Source organism: Ruditapes philippinarum, unplaced genomic scaffold (genome assembly GCF_026571515.1).
Source record: "Ruditapes philippinarum isolate M1 unplaced genomic scaffold, ASM2657151v2 ctg232_1_1_1_1, whole genome shotgun sequence".
Classification (NCBI taxonomy): Eukaryota; Metazoa; Mollusca; class Bivalvia; order Venerida; family Veneridae; genus Ruditapes; species Ruditapes philippinarum.
The window spans coordinates 96,075-113,787 of NW_026854319.1; the positions used below are offsets into that span (position 1 = coordinate 96,075).

Sequence of the window (17,713 nt, forward strand, 5' to 3'; positions counted from 1 at the left end):
TTATAGCAACACTTTTTAAGCTAAAAGTAGGGCAAAACACATAACTTAACATCAAGCAGTTGATAAGATAATGGCTTGTATATTTTTATTTTTAATTTTGCTGACCGTATGTCATATTAACATTGACATCCTAAATACCCCTTGGTAACTTAGAAATAAATTTTGATTTGCAGTTAGACAAAACGTGTAACGTCATAAATGACGTCATAGTTATCGGATAACGTAAGGAGTGTGACACGATCATAATTTTTATTTGAACATTTTATATACTAGTATCGTTCGAATATAGTTTTACATGGATACAAACCTTTAATATACATATAATGTATGTTTTCAGTTGTTCAACCCGAAAAGCAACCCCTGCTTGATCCACATAACCATGGTGATCAAGGTATCTTAGTATTAGTCATTTATACTAGAGTCGTATCATTAAACGCACATTATGCCTCAGAAACAATTATGCTTTTCCATTTTTTAGAAAGAGAAAAAATGAGTGTTAGATTATTTGAATAATGCGGTTAGAACATGTTAGATTACTTGTTACCTAAAGAAAGCATCGTTGCATGTGAAATTATTTGCCATAAAAGTAGCAAAATGTAAACAAAGTAGTATTTTGACTTCTCCACAAAATACTAAGTCACTATAACTGTAGTAATTGCCAAAAAGCAACAGAAGCGAAAAAACATGGTTCAGGTAATAGGCTAATTAGGAACTTTTTGGAAACTTTAACAGGACATCAAAAATTAGAAAGATTTTGAGAAATGAAAATAGAAACAATCCTGAGGCATAATGGGCCTTTAAAACATACACCATTTATATGAATTTATTTATTGTTGTCTTTTTAAAGAAAACATTTTTGAATATTTCTTATAAGACATTTATTCGTCTCAAAAGGATACATAGCGTTTTTTTATTTTCAATCTTCTACTATGTATATGTTAGTGTTCATCCGTGCTGTTCTACAGAAATTAGGAACTTCGACGGGAGCGATGGCGACAGGAGAATGTTTCTAATTTCTGATGAATACTTAGTAATATTATTGAAAGTTTGAACAGAGCGCTTGTCACTTTGAACAGAGCGCTGTCTGAATTTAGGTATATTAACGTAGAATTGAAAAGCTTACCACGGTTAAACTAATGAACTCAAAGGTATAAATATATATACTTGTATGTTTCTATAGATAATGCTGGTGAAAGAAAACGTTGGTCCGATTATAACAAGTCTTACACTCGATATTTGGAAAGTGGGGAAAGTGACCAAGGCATTGATACGATTTATTAAAAGATACACATGTTTATCTTAATAATCTAAAATCATTTATAGCTTAATAGACAGGACTGACTTTGAGAATTTGGCTCCCTATAAGATGCTAGAGGCACTTTGTAGTACAAGTGGTATCTTGGTGTATTTTAACTATTTAAGGTATGCTGAATCCGATAAAAGTGAATACCAAATTGAAAAACTTGATCTTGACCATTGAAATGGCCATTTGAAATGACCACTAAAATGGGCGCCAAATTTCTTTAACATGAAATGGATGATATATCAAATAAAACTTTTAAGGAAAGGAAAAGCCTGAAATTTGTCACAAAGCATGTTTAGGTAAAAACAAATTAGACACCAAAACAGAATTAAAAAAACAAAACAATCAAATATGGCCGAATAGTCCAAGATGGTGGACATTTTTCTATAGGCCAATATAATACTAATATAGAAGTAATATTAAAGATAGTACTGAAAATTTTAAGGCATTTAAACATAAGAGACCTGTATTTAGGGTTTACGCAGCGTACACTTCACTCTTCCCTGCCCTATCTGCTTGATATAGGGCTTTTATGTATTTTATCTGGCACTCTATGCAAGCATATAACGTGACTATTCAGATTCCTACTGCGAGGAGGTTAAACATGTGCATGCAAAATATACATTAATTAAACCTTTCTCTGAGTACTCTTGGGTTTTGATGCTCGTTTGTTAGCGGTAGTCGTCTGCGCACTTCTGTTATCGGTCCTGGTCTCAGTTCTTCTGTTGTCAGATGTTCTGTTATCGGTTCACGTCTCTGTTTTCGGTCGTCGTCTTTGTTCTTCTGTTATCGGCCCTGGTCTCAGTTCATTTGTTGTCAGATGTTCTGTTATCGGTCGTCGTCTTTGTTCTTCTGTTATCGGTTATCGGTTCTCGTCTTCGTTCTTCTCCGTTCATCTATCATCGGTTCCCAACTCTATTTTTCTGTAATCAGTCCTGGTTTCCGTTTTCTTGTTAATTCTTCTGTTATCGGTCCTCGTCTCTGTTCGCTTGTTGTCAGTTTTTCTGTTATCGGTTCCTGTCTCTGATCTTCTGTTATCGGTCCTCGTCTCTGTTCGCTTGTTGTCAGTTTTTCTGTTATCGGTTCCTGTCTCTGTTCTTCTGTTATTGGTCGACGTCTCTGTTCGCTTGTTGTCAGATCTTGTGTTCTTGTGTCCATGTCTCTCTTCTTCTGTTTTCAGTCCTCGTCACTGTCCTTCTGTTATCGGTCCTCGTCTCCGTTCGCTTGTTGTCAGTTTTTCTTTTTTTTATCGGTTCCTGTCTCTGTTCATCTGTTATTGGTCGACGTCTCTGTTCGCTTGTTGTCAGTTCTTGTGTTCACGGTCCCTGTCTCTCTTCTTCTGTTTTCAGTCCTCGTCACTGTCCTTCTGTTATCGGTCCTCGTCTCCGTTCGCTTGTTGTCAGTTTTTCTGTTATCGGTTCCTGTCTCTGTTCTTCTGTTATCGGTCCTCGTCTCCGTTCACTTGTTGTCGGTTTTTCTGTTGTCAGTTTTTCTGTTGTCAGTTTTTCTGTTGTCGGTCCCTGTCTCTGTTCTTCTGTTATCGGTCCTCGTCTCTGTTCGCTTGTTGTCAGTTCTTGTCTCCGTTCTTCCTTCTGTCATCGGTCGTCGTCTTCGGTCTTGTACTTTCGGTACTTATTTCCTGTTCCGTTAAGGTCTTCTCTTGTATACTATGGTTGCCGTCATTCTGTGTCGATGTCCTGGTTTTGTCAGTCTTGTTGTCATTTATTCGTTCAGTGGAGTAGCGGGGGATCGAACTCACGACCCCTTGATTTGTAGGCAGACAGTGTTACCACTGCACCATAGCGCCCGCTCTGAATAATAACCATTTTTGAAAGTCCTTTATACTTTAAATACTATTTCAATGGCTAACAAAGGGTGTATTACAATTATATTTTAACACCTCTACTATGTAATCAACCCACGTGACTTTTATATATGGTCAAAGTAAATATTACTCGATTTATTACAAGTAATATTTTTATAGATAACTTTGCTGTTACTTTAAGATATCCTGGATTTATTGGAGGGTACCCGGAATTCTAATGTATATCAAATGATGTGATAATCTTCTTGTAGAATTTTCTCAAAACCGTGACTGAATTCCAAAATTTTCGAGAGCTGCCATGGTAAAGCAAGCACACATAGCAATCTCCCAGTTTCAGACAATTTATGACTCTATGAAAATATGGTGTTGTTATTGTTGTTGTTGTTTTTAACTTTAACTTTAAATTTCAAATTAAATAGTCACTTATTTTTAAACAAGATGGTAAACATTTGGTGTTTTCTGTAATTTTTGTTAAGAATGTGATGAAGTATACACTTCTAAGTTTAAGATGACTTTTTATCCATCGTATACCTTAATGCAGTTATAATTGAATCTAAAAAATGAATTATGCAGACATTATTTTCAGCAGAAAACAACAAATACAAAAAAAACCACACACAAAAAACTTACATGCAGCATACATGTGTAATGTTCACAATGTGCTGAAAAACGGCTCTTTATTAATTTCAATATTTCAGCAAGTTACACATTTTATAAATGAATGGGACAGAAATGTTGTTGTAACCTTTAAAAAGTAGGATTTGTAAAAATTTGTAAGTTGGCTATTTTTTACCTAGTTTGCTCAACACTCAAATAACACATTTTTATATATAAAACAACTTTCATAGATTGAGATAGATCCATAATGTCGTAGATATTTGGGTTACAACAGGAGTTTTTGATCCTGATAATGTTTTAAGTAGGAGAAACATATTCTTAAAATTTTGTACTGCCTTAATTCATTTTTTTAAATACATGCAATTATGTTATTATTATGTCTTTAGTTAATAGTTTCTAGAGAAAAGCCTTAACAAAGGTGGTATCTTTTATTTTATATATAAATTTTATAATGTGTCACATGTCGCCTTTAAAAAGATTTTGTGGTGATTTTGCGCATACTTAATCCCGCTTTTGCATGTTGGAACAACAATATTTTATTTGTTTGTATACACAGGCTAATTGCTTATTTTGTATAATCTTATTTTATTGACCTGTAAATTATGAATACATTACAGCACTCATTGAAATATTAGATTCCACTTCGATTTCGTTAGTAAAGTTTACGCGAATTAATAGAGGATATTTGTTTGTTTGTGTGTAAGATGAAATTTTATTTCATCGGGTGGGCTTTAAACAAGTGGCGTAGCCACGAGTGAGAATACTGTTCTTAAAGTTCACGAGTATAGTAAACTATAAAACTAATGTTAGTGAAAGTCATATCTGCTAAAAATGTAAACGTTATCGTTACTACCGCAGTAGCATTGCCGGTTAAGTGATTGACTGATATGTGAGAGGTCTATGGTTCGATTCCTACTGTTTCCCTTTTTTAAGACCTACTGTTTTTTTTTTTGTTGTTTTTTTTTTTTTTTTTTTTTTTGGGGGGGGGGGGGCGTCGGGGTTGGTGGTAGGGGTGGGGTGGGGTAGTATATATTTTAAAACACTTTTGTCTCGGTCTGTGTTGTGTTTATGGCATTGAAATGACATTTTTTGACATTTCAAAATAATTAAATTAAATATTAATTTTAAACCATAAATACTTTAATAAGTGCAAAATAAATGAAAACAAAATGAACAACTTAAAAAAAATCATAGCTACAAATAATGTTGAAAATAACGGAACACCTGAAGTGACATTTTCCACACTTTCTCCCGGAATTGAAATCGTTTTTACGAGATAATAATTCCCAATTAGAAATATTATTTCGTTTTAACGAAATATAAAATCTTAATTACGAAATATTGATTCCTTATTACGAAATATTATTTCGTAATTACGAAATATTAATTCGTTATTACGAAATATTAAGTTACGATATATTAATTTGTTATTATGAAATATTCATTCTTTGGTAAAATTTATAAAGAAGGATTTGAAACTAAGTTTATTGTTTAAAAAATATAAGTCAAGTAAACAAAACATAAAAAGTGATTTTTTTTTCAATCTTAGTCTTATACCGTAACGCGCTAGTAAAACAGTACTGTATATTACTGTTTATTGAGCCATTGGGCTTATTATCGTTATATTTGGTGGCTAATCTCATTAAAATCTGATCATATTGAATAATCATTTGATTTTGACAAGAATAATTAATTGCATCATATTGTATCATAGTTTTAATGACCTATTTAAGTATTTTTAAGCGGCCATTTTGAATTGACCTTTTGAAGGTCAAGGTCAATTTTATTATCTTGGTATCCACCCTCATCGTCTTCAGCATACCCATATTAGGTTAAAACTCTCAAGATATTACTTGTACTATAAAATGCCTCTAGCATTCATATTTTCTTAAAATCAGTCCTGTCTATAACATAATGTTTAAAGTTTTGTTAACAAAATTGACTCTTACTGCGTCAATAGTACAATTTTACCAAATGAGCGCTAGCGGTAAAAAAAAAACTTTGGCCTGGACATAGGCACTCGATGGCAAATTTTTATTTTGATCTACTACCCGTTGTGACCGACTATCCGTCGTGAATTTTATAAACTTTTATTAATAATCAAACACTTATCAAATCAATAAAAATCTACTATAAATGTAATTTATATACATAGTAGATATATCTTTTCTTTTTTTAAAGACGTTTTGGCGATATATTTTTATTGATTTGATAAAAAGATTAATAGATCAAAATAAAATTTTGCCATCGAGTGCCTATGGGCCTGAAATCAGTATCGGGTCAGGTCAGTAATTTGATTGGTAGTCTGGTTCCCTTCCTGCGTATAAACGTGGTGTAAGGGGAAAGAACTCCAGACTACACTGTTGGTAATTGGGTTTGATTGTTTGTTGCTTTTTTTTTGTTTTAAATGATATAAATATATATGTATATATATAGATATTGGAGATGAAACTGAAAGAAAACGCAGGTCCGACGACGACACATCGAGTGAGGAAAATGATCAAGGTAAATTGATAAGATTTATTAAAGTGACATTAAGCTCATCTTTTTTATTGATAATGAAAAATGTTCAGGACAAAATTATACTGTTGGTAGTCTGCCTACATTTACTGAAGTGTAAGGGGAGGGAACTCCATACTATACTGTTAGTAACTGGGTTGGTTGGTTGGTTTGTTTGTTTGTTTGTTTGTTTGGTGTTGTTTTTTGTGTCTTTTGGTGGAATAGTTTTTGGTATTTTGATATTGAAATCCCTAACACTTCTCAATTCAATGCATGGCTGATCCATAACACAAATTTGGTACGTTCAGGGTTAACACAACTTTGTCACTTATGTAAAATCAGGCCAGCATTGTTAATGTGTAAAGGGCGTTTTGATTACACGAAAAAAATTTTTTTTATATGAAATTCATATTTATGTACTGTCAAATTGTTAACATCTGCATGTACACTGCGTTTATCACTCACTGTTTTTATTTACTTATAGTGGATGATGGGAATAGAGAGACAAATACTCGCGGTGTTCATAAAAATCAACAAAAGAAACGGAGAATTATTTGGTCATGAAGCACAAAAAAACTATCTCAGATTAATTAAATCTGGTTATATTATGGTAATATCACATTTAGTGAATTCGTTCATGATGTTGTAAAAATGTTAATCAAAGTGTCTACAAAAAGAACGAAAATCAAAGAAAGACTATGTATATGAATCGCGACAATTTGTAATTTATTGAAAATATTATACTGTGTACAGATTTTGTTAGGGAACAATGTTTTTAATATTAACAAAATGTTTATTTCTAACACATTTTGTAAATAATTTTTATACATAACCACTTTTGTATATAAGTATTCTGTATCAATGTATAGTGTCAGACTCGAATCTTTCATGGGTGGAGGCGACCAGCCAAGCTTACGGAACCAGGTGGTGTTACTTAGGTGCTCGCCCCTGCCTAATATAACACAAAAATGATATCAGTGGTCTTCTTCGCCCATTGAAGCCGAAAAGGTCATAGTTCACTGAACAAGTTCCATTTCAGTGGAAGTGTAGCGTAAAACACACCCCTGAAATAGAACATTTTGTCTGAAATAGAAGTGGGTGCTTTTCAATTATCTGTATTCTATTTGTTCTACAAACATATAACTTACCATGTTATCTAATATTACAATAGCTGGAAAACATTTGTGTAAGTTTAACGCAAAACGAAAACGCCTGATAGTCATTTAAATCTAAAAAAAAAAGGCATTGCCGACAAATTCAAGGCCGTAATCTGATATTTTATGTAATATTAATGTAAAACTTGGTATAACATCGTCATAATACATAACTCGTAAGAAATGTGTTGCTATTGTAATACTAAAAGTTGTTTGTTTAAATTTGCATGATTTTCTCGTGCTCATAGATCTTTTCAGATAATTATTTGGCTTTTCACTACATGTTTTAAGTAGACCAATACACACGCGTAGTCAAGATGGTATAGGGAGTTAAATATAGAAATTCAAACCTATTATTAAAGTTGGATTTACCTCCCTTCGGTATCCGGAAAAAAAGTCATATTAGTAATGTATTTTACAGATTTTTTCAAATCAGAACATGAAAAGATGATTTTTTTTTTTGCTAAAGTATACAATACTATCCAAGCATACGAGATATATTTCAACATCTTCATAAGTAATGAATATTTTACCCCCAAGATTTTTTATATTATTATATAATACAAGCTTATAGTATATTATTTGCATAAATTAGTTTTTATTAATTATCTGTTTAGATATTTTATATCTTAATATCGGACCGCGATATGATGACATTTTTTCTTCTTCTTTAATCAAGCCATGCTATTAAAAAAATTGTCTTGACAATGCCCGACATCATTTTGATACCCGAACAAATGTATATAAACAAATCTTGTATTAAAATGCTGTCGAATTTGGCGACGACGATTATATATATTTATATATAATAAAACGTACTAGAAGTAGATCAGATTCAACTTTAATATATCTTGGTATGCAAATTGTAAAATGCGCGTTTTCGTTGCAATATTTTTATCTAAAAAAACGTAAACATAGAAGAAAATATTTGAATAAATAACAAACGTTAAAGATTTGATTTAATAAAATCCTAAAATTCTATTCTGTTTTATTCTAATAAAAGGAATAAAAGTAAAAGTAGATTTCTTATGGTGATCCATAAAGCAGGTACATGTATTCCGCACTCTGATAATGCTTGAATTCCTCTTCTATATCACAAAAACATCTTTGCGTGTTTAAAAACGATATCAATATTGTTTAACAAAGATTTATTGCCGTTTGACCATAGGTTATACCTATCAGCACATGGAAACTATCTAAACAAAGGAACAATTCATTTTGTATTTGATATAAGTAGGTAAAATGAAATCTGCTTCAATTTTGCTCTTTTTTCTGTTTTAATTTTACAGAAAACATGATTATTTTCTATCACCACCCTATTACATTAATCAAAGCACAGAAGGCGCTGAATTTGTTTGGGTCTTAGAATGTCAGAAAGGTGAAGGTTGTGAGATTATAAACCAATTTGATTTTGTATAGTGCCATCAATGCTGTTTCCAGCGTTTTAATTGCAGTAAATTGGCTATAAGACTAATTGCAACAACGTTATTCAATTCAATGTTTATTTGACTTAAACAATTAAAAAAAATGAGTGGCTTTGACTGGGATTTGAACTCCAGACCTCTCGCTTCCTAAGTGAGCGTGCAAACCCCTCGCCCATGGTGAAGTCTTATGAACACGGCCTGAAGAAAACGACATTATTCTAAATTAGGGTTTGTAACCCTTATTATTTTGAAACAGATGTAAATAATCATGGAGCTTACTATAAGCATGTATATCTATAAAGAATAAAACAATATCAAAATTCTTCGACCATTCGGAAACTATTTTGCTTGAAAATTAATGCGCCTGTCATTTGACAATCTTTACGCATTGATCTCCCCTGAATTTTTTTGGCGTTAGTGTACATATAAAGGGAAGTAACCGCTTCAGAAAAGTGGACTACTTTCGGCATTTGCAATTAACAGCATCAGGGTCTGAAAATTCGCTACCATTATTTGTTTGGTCTGACGACCCAAACAAATAAAAATTGCACATTTCATGTTTCGTGCCGTGTGGGAGGAGAGCAGAAATACGAAGGTTTGAAAACACTGTTTGCCGTGTTGACAGCTTCCTTCACTGCTTAGGTTTGGTTTGAAACGCGAAAACGCGGCCAAAAAGCTTTTTGCTTTTCCGCCTTGAAAACACGCACATACAAAATGGAGCGAATCAGACACCATAGTTTCATGTTTAAATCTATAAACCACGTTATTATTTTTAGAAAACAATTTAATTCCTTTATTTTTGAAGTGACAATGGCATTAAATCATGAAATATAAACTTAATTAAATCATTCTCGAACTTAACCACACTGGTGTCGCGTGAGCAAAATATATTCATGGTTTGGGTAGAGCTACCATATCCCTTGTTTTGGCTGATATCACAAGGTCATCTCTTCTATAAAAGCTCAAAAGTGTCCAATATTATCTATCAAATCCGAAGAAACATTTACAAAACTGTATGGTTACTATTAAGTACAAAGTATATTTTCATCATAATCTATGTTGCATCATCAATAAATCTTTGACTTAATTGACAGGCAATGTTCATGTCACACGTTTATTGTGTAAATAAAACTGGATTATCACGTAAAGAAATTCAATATTTGCAACATTTGTTCTATGAAAAGTTTAATAATTAATTTACTTTTAAAATGTTCGGAAAATCTGAATTGATTGAACATCAGTATATGCTACAATGCCTTTTTACAAACATTAATTAATCATTTATTACAAAGGGAACAATAGCTTGTTGATGATACAGTATTTGTCGTTTTTGTGTTTATCAATTTTATTTAATGATAAACTGTTAAGAATGAAAACATTTTAAATGATATGTTAAGTTCAGAATTCAAGACATTTAAAATGAAATGGTTTTGTATAAGTATTCGGTATATTTCATTTTAAAGTACTTTTCTAATTATTCAGCTAGAAGTTGTTGTTTTTGTTGTTGTTTGTTTTGTTGTTGTTGTTGTTGTTGTTCTTTTTTATATAAAATTGTTCTTGTATGGCCTGATGTACGCTACATTTATAGTTTAACATTTATTTGCAACATTATTCATTGTTTGGGCTGTTATACACGTATATACATGTATATACCAAAAAATACAAAATCAGATTATTGAACGCGGACAATCTTGTGCGGCCGGACATTTTGTCTGACAAATATGTATTTTATATGCTAATACATGATATTTGAGACACCTCGGGAGATATGAGAGGATGGTATATGTATTATATCAGCTGAAATAATTTATATACTAGATTTAAATTAAAACATTTTAAAGTCATTCCGAAAGGTATAATTAAACATGAAGTGACAAAATCGGATATCTTAACTAATATGAGAAAAATGGATAGAAAAAAGGACAATATAAATGTAATACGACTCCGCCTTACTTAATATACTTGTAGTCATTTTAATGTGTTTGAATATATTTGATATTCGAGTTTTTATGTTTTGAAAACAAGGCTTTTTTCCGATCCATTATTTGCATCAACATCTTTTAACGGTAATAGTTGATGCAACAAATAAATTAAAAAAATATGTTTGTTTGGTTTTTTTATTGTTTTTTTTTCTTTTTTATTGTTTTTTCTCTTGAAATGGTTATGTACAACTCCCAGCACTACATAAAAAACTATAGTAAATACTAAACATTCTAAAGTCTAACGTTTGCCCTCTGCACATAGAATGTCTTAACACTGTATCAAAACCATGACTTATTTGTAATGTAAATTTTTATTCAAGCAGAATGCAGGTTTTGCAAACTGTTTCAAGCCATTTTGAATAAATTCATCTAAAAAAAACTACTTATTTTGTTTCACCGCCATTTTACTACCCGGTGATAGCGTACAATGAACCAAGTTGTCATTTTTACAAGACCCAGCAGGGTGAGTCTATCGGTTTCAAACTGTCAAAAGAACAGAGTTAAAATCGTGTGTTATTATTTTGTCACCTAACTTGATGGCTTTATTCAAAACTAAGCGTTACCATGGCGGAAGGAAATACTTTAAGTCTTCTCCAGACATCCGATTTAAATGACTTGTATTGGGTATGATATTTTCGTGAATAATTTGAACATGTGCTTCAAATTCCTACAATAAGCCAAAGTTTGTCATATTATATAATAAACCAACAGTTTTGCCACCTTTGTCTTGCTGGCAAGGTGTATGGAAAGTCAATGTTCCATTCTCTAAAGTCTGTATGTGTGTACAACATGGTTATGTTAGACTGCCAATTGATTATGCAAGACATTGCATAGTACGTTTTTGGTTACTGTAAGTCCACTAAATTCATTGTAAGTGGCTTTTCCATTAAAAGTTACTACATAAATAACATAGTAACTCAAACAAGTTAGAACAAAATGGGGAAAAGTTTGCATGATTTGATGACTGGGATTTGTGAAACTCAACAGCAAATCTTCATAACAATATTATTTGATATGAATCGCATTTTCAAAAAGAAAAGTCAAAACACAAAGTTCGGGTTTTAGCACTTTTATTGTCGGGGACTGTTACTCGCCTGATTCCAGAAATAAACAAAGGATGCAATACAAAAGACGATGACAAAAATAGATATGTTATCAATGTTGTTCTGTTCTAATTAACACAAATATTTGCCATATTTTGAATAAAGAAATGCTAAAGTATATGTTACATAATAATTTAACAAGATGTTGTGTTTGTTTAATCTCATTTATACTGGGGGTAAAGATATATCTATTTTAAATAAACTCCCTATGTTTGATGCAATGTTATTTTTCACTTCTTAAATACAAAAAAGTATATAATAAGAAAGGAAAACGGATATTTTTCACAGCAGTCAAGACTTAAAGCAAAATTGTAGTGATCAAATGCCTTTAAAATTAAAATAAATGCTACTTTTTTTATAAAAATGAAAATGATGCTTTTCAAAAAAGTTCATTAGAAAATGTAATTTTTTTTGTTGAAAAATAACTGAGAAATCTGAAAAGTCCTGTACATTAAATAATTAGATTTCTGTTGGCCGAGGCAATTACTGTCTTTCAATCATTTCACAACAATTATAAAAAAAATGGATGCCATCTTTTTTTGTAGATAATAAAAAGTACCGTCTGCTGAATCAGAGAGTCTGGAAACGATGTCGTTCAGAAATCAAACGTGTGTACTTTTAGTGTCTTTTACTATGAACTAGAAGACTTAAAAGAGTAACATATAAATATATTCTAGAACGTAGGAACTACATAAATAAATTACAGAGAAATGTTGCAAGTTACTGGGTCAATATTATTTGGAATTCGTAGTCCGTGAATATTTACATTTTACACGTGTTATTTGGATACTTCAAGCGTAAAGATGTGAAATTTATACAAACGGAAAATATTTTACAAATCGAAATTCTTTGGACAAGTGTTGTCATAGGATAGTAATGCGTAGCATTTTCGTTATGAGACATGTGACGTCATTGGTTACCATGACTACGCATCTATATCCGGGTAAGTGCCGGCATGAATTGTCATGAAATCAGACCTTTGCACTTTTTCATGTTCAACTAACATTCAATTAAAACATTTCGTAGTTAATTAATTGATTATTCCATCCGCTGTACATGATACGATGATCAATGTCACAAGTGTCACGTGATGTGACGTCATCTGAAACGTCATGCTTCAAGTTTGACCGGAACTGTTTTGTGATTGTATAGTCCTTGTGCAATAAGCTCCATTGCAAGTCCGTTCTTGTCTCCGGTACATTTCTTTATCTTTGCTCTCTTATTTTGGAACCAGATCTTTATCTGTGATTCATTTAAGTTTAATTCACGTGCAAGCTGTTGTCGTCTGCTCTCAGACAAATATTTATTAGCCTCAAATTCATCTTTAAGTTTTCGGAGCTGTTCGGTTGTGAACGCTGTTCTTGGTCTTTTTTCGTCGACTGTCTTCTCTTTTCGCTTAAGCTTTCTTGAACGTGGACCTGAAATGATAAAAAAAATTGTTTGAATCTAACTGCTTTTTCTTGTTCATCTATTTTAACTATATCAAATGGACTTTTCGTAATGTAGATGTAAATACATGACATAATTTTTAACATCTGTTCATTAGTGCAACCACACATGTTTGCACTTATTTAAAATAAACTTTTGATTAATTAAATTTGTCGATTTGCAAATTTTGGTCTACCGAAAATCGTTGAACTTTTCATTGGATAAAAAATGCAGAAGTTTTATTTGATCTTAAAATGACCAAACCGCATCAAAAGAGATACATAGACTTAAAAATGATAATCGATAAGGTGATTAATTAATTGAAACGCTTTTAATTTCACGATTAAAGCAATTAAATGACGGAAGTCAACTTGGCAATAAAATCCTGACGTATACATGTAAATATAGACCTCAAAATTGACTGTCGATCGTACCGAAGAATTACCCTGACAAATATATGTGTGTGTTACTTGTTAACAAGCTAGGGCAGTCAACAAAGTAATAAAAAAGAGAACTTTTTCGTCGGCTAACAGGCGAACTAATTTGCGAACTATCCATCAAATCGCGATACAAATATTTTTCCGGAAAGGTCTTAATTCTCTAAATCGTTAAATGACAGAAAACATTATTCAAGAGCATATTTTATGTCTAACTAGCCTTACTTGTAATATATCTGTAAGATTTTCACACAAGATTCCCCCTGTAAATTGACTCGATCCCTGACCTTATGACACGGGTCTGCACGGGGTTTAGAGAGGGCGCTTTTTATTTTCCCCTATTCACATCGATTGCAATCTTATATTTTTTTGTCTTCTTTATGAAGTAAATTCTTTATAAACTATAAAACTGTAAATTACAAACGCACGTTAAAATGAGATAAATCTGTTGATAGGTGCAAGATGCTTGCCCTGAAATATGACACCCCCACATCAGTCCCTTTTGCTTCGCGATAATAAATTTTTATGAGGTACCAAAACGAAAAAAGAAGATTTAAGTTTTCTTGAAACCAAAGAAAACAAAGCCCATCATGATATTTACATGATGCAAATAATAATGTAAGCAATTAATATTATTAATATTATCTATATACAACTGCGCGCATTTTAAAGAAGTTAATATCAAAAATATGAAATATGACTCTTTCTAAAATATTTTCTAAAAAAATGGCTAACTATTTCTCTTTTATTTAACGGCAATGTTTTGAGTTTGAATCATCGGTCTGCACATAATCATTTACTTTTTAACCAAAAAAATCAAAGCCGAAATAGTTCACATAATTATACGCTTTTATTTCGCTTCATTTTTTATATTATAAGTAAGTTCCGACTAGCCACCATAACATTATTTTTCGTATGTAAATTGAATTTGCTCTTAAGCTTTCTTATGCTCATATCCAAAACAAAGATAATTTATTTGACACATATATATGTTGCCTAGATTTTCATTAAAATAATAATAGTTATAATTATAAATTTTAACATTTTTTTGTCCTTTTTATTAATTTTTAGCTTCATTATTTGAAAGAAAACCCTGAAAATCGAAGACAATATCATAGTTCCTTATATATTCTTTTTTTTTTTTTTGCATTTTACGTTACAATTAAACGTAGGTTGCAATGATAATATACAACTAACATATTATAAATAATATAGATTTATTAGCAAAAATGTATATATTTCCTTATTTTTTTATATACATAATATATAAATTTCGAACGGTTGTACAAACTTCAACGCTTAATTTAAACAGTAGAGTTAACTTAACAGTTCTTGAAAACTCAACCGATTATTTTATAGATTTCTTTCGATAATTTTGAAACAAAGTCGATCTAATATCGATACAATATCGATACAAATATCTAATATATTACAACGATATGTTTCCTAATCATAGTACTTGATCTTTATTAAAATCTCAAAGTTATATTTCAAGATTTGCGCTAAGATAGTGTGGGTTTTTTATGAAAGAAAATGATAAAAATTGTAATGTCTTCCAAATTTCCTGGAAAAGTCTACTTTTTGAAAGTTTGGTGCTAGAAGATCCGCTTAGAACTTAAGATTTCATGGAAAACGGTTTCACAATAAAGATAAGTTCAGATCAAGAATAATCAAGTTCAATATTGCATTTTCTCGATGAAGCCACTGAATTTTATTTAAATATATTAAGATTCGTGGCTTCATATATATTCCAATAAACCTTTGCAAATGTTATCCATTGGATATTACAATTTTAAAATAACCACTACAATGTACAACTTAATTGTTCTCGTGTAAATCATACAGAAATACCCCTTTAATTGTTCACCACAGAATGCTGTCTTTAACCATAGTGACATAGGAATGCTACTAATTAAAGAGAAACTCTCTGTTTAACAATTTGTTCAACCTTTTGTCAGAAACATACAATTATACCCATAAAGCATTTCTAACATATCTTTATATGACACAAACTAGATATGTTCTGTTAATCTTTATCTCTGTTGCAAATACAAATAATTTCCATGTAACGCTATTTGCCAAACATTTATATATATAGAATTCATTCGGATTTTTTTTTGAGAAGTGATTGTGTGATGGGGTTTTGTTTTTGATTTCAAACAAGATTTCATAACAATGAAAAGAAGATAACAAAATAGCGTTACACCCGATGCTTGTAATAATGCAATACGTGCTCAATAATCTTCTTTATCAAAAAAATAATGATGATGCTTTTGATCTAATATTGATAAAGAACAATCGAACTATATGTAGACAGTTCCTTTACTAATAGGTAGGCAAAGTATTTTTGAAAACAATTTTAACGTACAAAAGTTTGATTTAAGATATTAGAAAAGATGCAAGCAGAACATGTGTAAGATTTTATCTGTTAAAAATCTTTAAATTTAATTACCTGCAGAAGGTCTGTCGGAATATCTTGTACAGTATACCCAAGCCGGCCATAACTTTTCATCTTGTTGTTTTTGCCCAGACTCTGAGTTTGGACTCGAGCCCGGACTGCCGGCTGGGCTGGTCGCCGGACTGCTTTTAATACTTTCTCCGTCGGAACCACATGATTCCCGCCGGGAATCAGAACTTGTATTATGAATGTCTTTATTTTTCACTTCTAAATTGAGTCCATAACTTGTAGTTTGTTTCAATAAACTGTTTGGACTGTGAAGTCCTTTATCTTGGAGACTAGTGCAATGTTTGTTTAACACAAAATTATGACAAGTTTTTGGTGAAAAAGCACTGAACTGTAATCCTAGATGATGTAATGACTGCGCAGTCCACGTGTGTAAATCTGCTAAATGTAAACTGTTCGTTTGTCCGTATGTATTTTTGTCTTTCGATAGATTTAAAACACCTGTGGTCAATTGTTTATTTCCAAACCCCGGTTTCAGAATTTCTGAAATACTGAAGTTAGTAAAATTTTCATCCTGCTCGTGCGATTCCATATTTCTCGAAGAATTTATCTCTTCCTCTTTCATCAATTATTTTATGAACACTATATTTTATAACTTTCGTAACATTCAAGCTGAAGAGGCGTAAGTTAAGTGATCTAAAATTGAAAAGTCAACCGATGATATTTAATCCATAGAGACTATCGTTTAGTTTGATTAACCGCATCTACGCTTAAGGCGGAGTTACACATGCGAGGGGCGTGTCATTCTGTTATAATGTAGCCAATGGGAATTTCGATATACTCAATTAACTTCTCCGCCTCTTCATCAACTGATAGATCTAAAACATGATAACATGCTCGACCTAAATTGATATCATTACCTTATTTTTAATGTTCATGAAATGTGTGTAATTAACTGATTGAATTTTAGAATTTAATTTATAGGCAATTTCTAATTAAATACGTATTTTACGTAATTATTAAAGTTGCTACACTGAGCTGTATGTATTTATGTCGGAGTGTCCATTCGATTCCACGAGTAATCTTAGAACATTCGTTCTTGCATGTACCAACAATTAGCAAATTTTATACAGTATGTTTGTTTGTTGTTGTTTTTCTTCAACAACAACAAAATATTGTTCTGAGTCACGTTTCTTCATTAAAAATATGTTTTCTTGATTTATAAACTTTGATAGTTTTTTTTTATTATTTCACATGTAAAATACATGTGCAGCAAAATTATTTAGGCTTGTAAGCATTTTCTATATAAGATCGTTGTTTGATTGTATTATATCCAACATCTTTTCCAAGAAATTTGTCATCATCGACATCATAAACATGCATATGATTATATTCATTGATATTAACGCTCATTTAATTATTATTATTTTACTTCACAGTAAATGAAATATTAAAAACAATGTGTTTTACATGGTAAATTCTCTCTAGAAACATAAATTATATATTGTTGCGTTTTTGTTTCTTTGTTGTTGTTTT

At 31.3% G+C, this 17,713-nt stretch overlaps 2 protein-coding genes across 2 annotated transcripts in view; one reads left to right on the forward strand and one right to left on the reverse strand.

Annotated features, from left to right (window-relative positions):
- Positions 1-7,302, forward strand: part of LOC132739796 (roundabout homolog 3-like) — a 32,564-nt gene extending 25,262 nt beyond the window's left edge. Inside the window, exons 8-10 of the mRNA XM_060727590.1 lie at positions 338-391; positions 6,183-6,251; positions 6,730-7,302. Of these exons, the coding sequence (XP_060583573.1) occupies positions 338-391; positions 6,183-6,251; positions 6,730-6,809 (203 nt within the window). The 3' untranslated portion in view covers positions 6,810-7,302. The remainder of the gene's footprint in view (positions 1-337; positions 392-6,182; positions 6,252-6,729) is intronic.
- Positions 7,303-11,858: 4,556 nt separating this feature from the next.
- LOC132739797 (homeobox protein engrailed-1-B-like) lies at positions 11,859-16,898 on the reverse strand. Its single transcript, XM_060727591.1, has 2 exons — positions 16,226-16,898; positions 11,859-13,326 (listed from the first exon to the last, which is right to left on the reverse strand). The coding sequence occupies exons 1-2, from the start codon at positions 16,800-16,802 to the stop codon at positions 13,019-13,021; spliced, it is 885 nt and encodes a 294-aa protein (XP_060583574.1). The 5' UTR covers positions 16,803-16,898; the 3' UTR covers positions 11,859-13,018.
- Between the last annotated feature and the right edge of the window lie 815 nt (positions 16,899-17,713).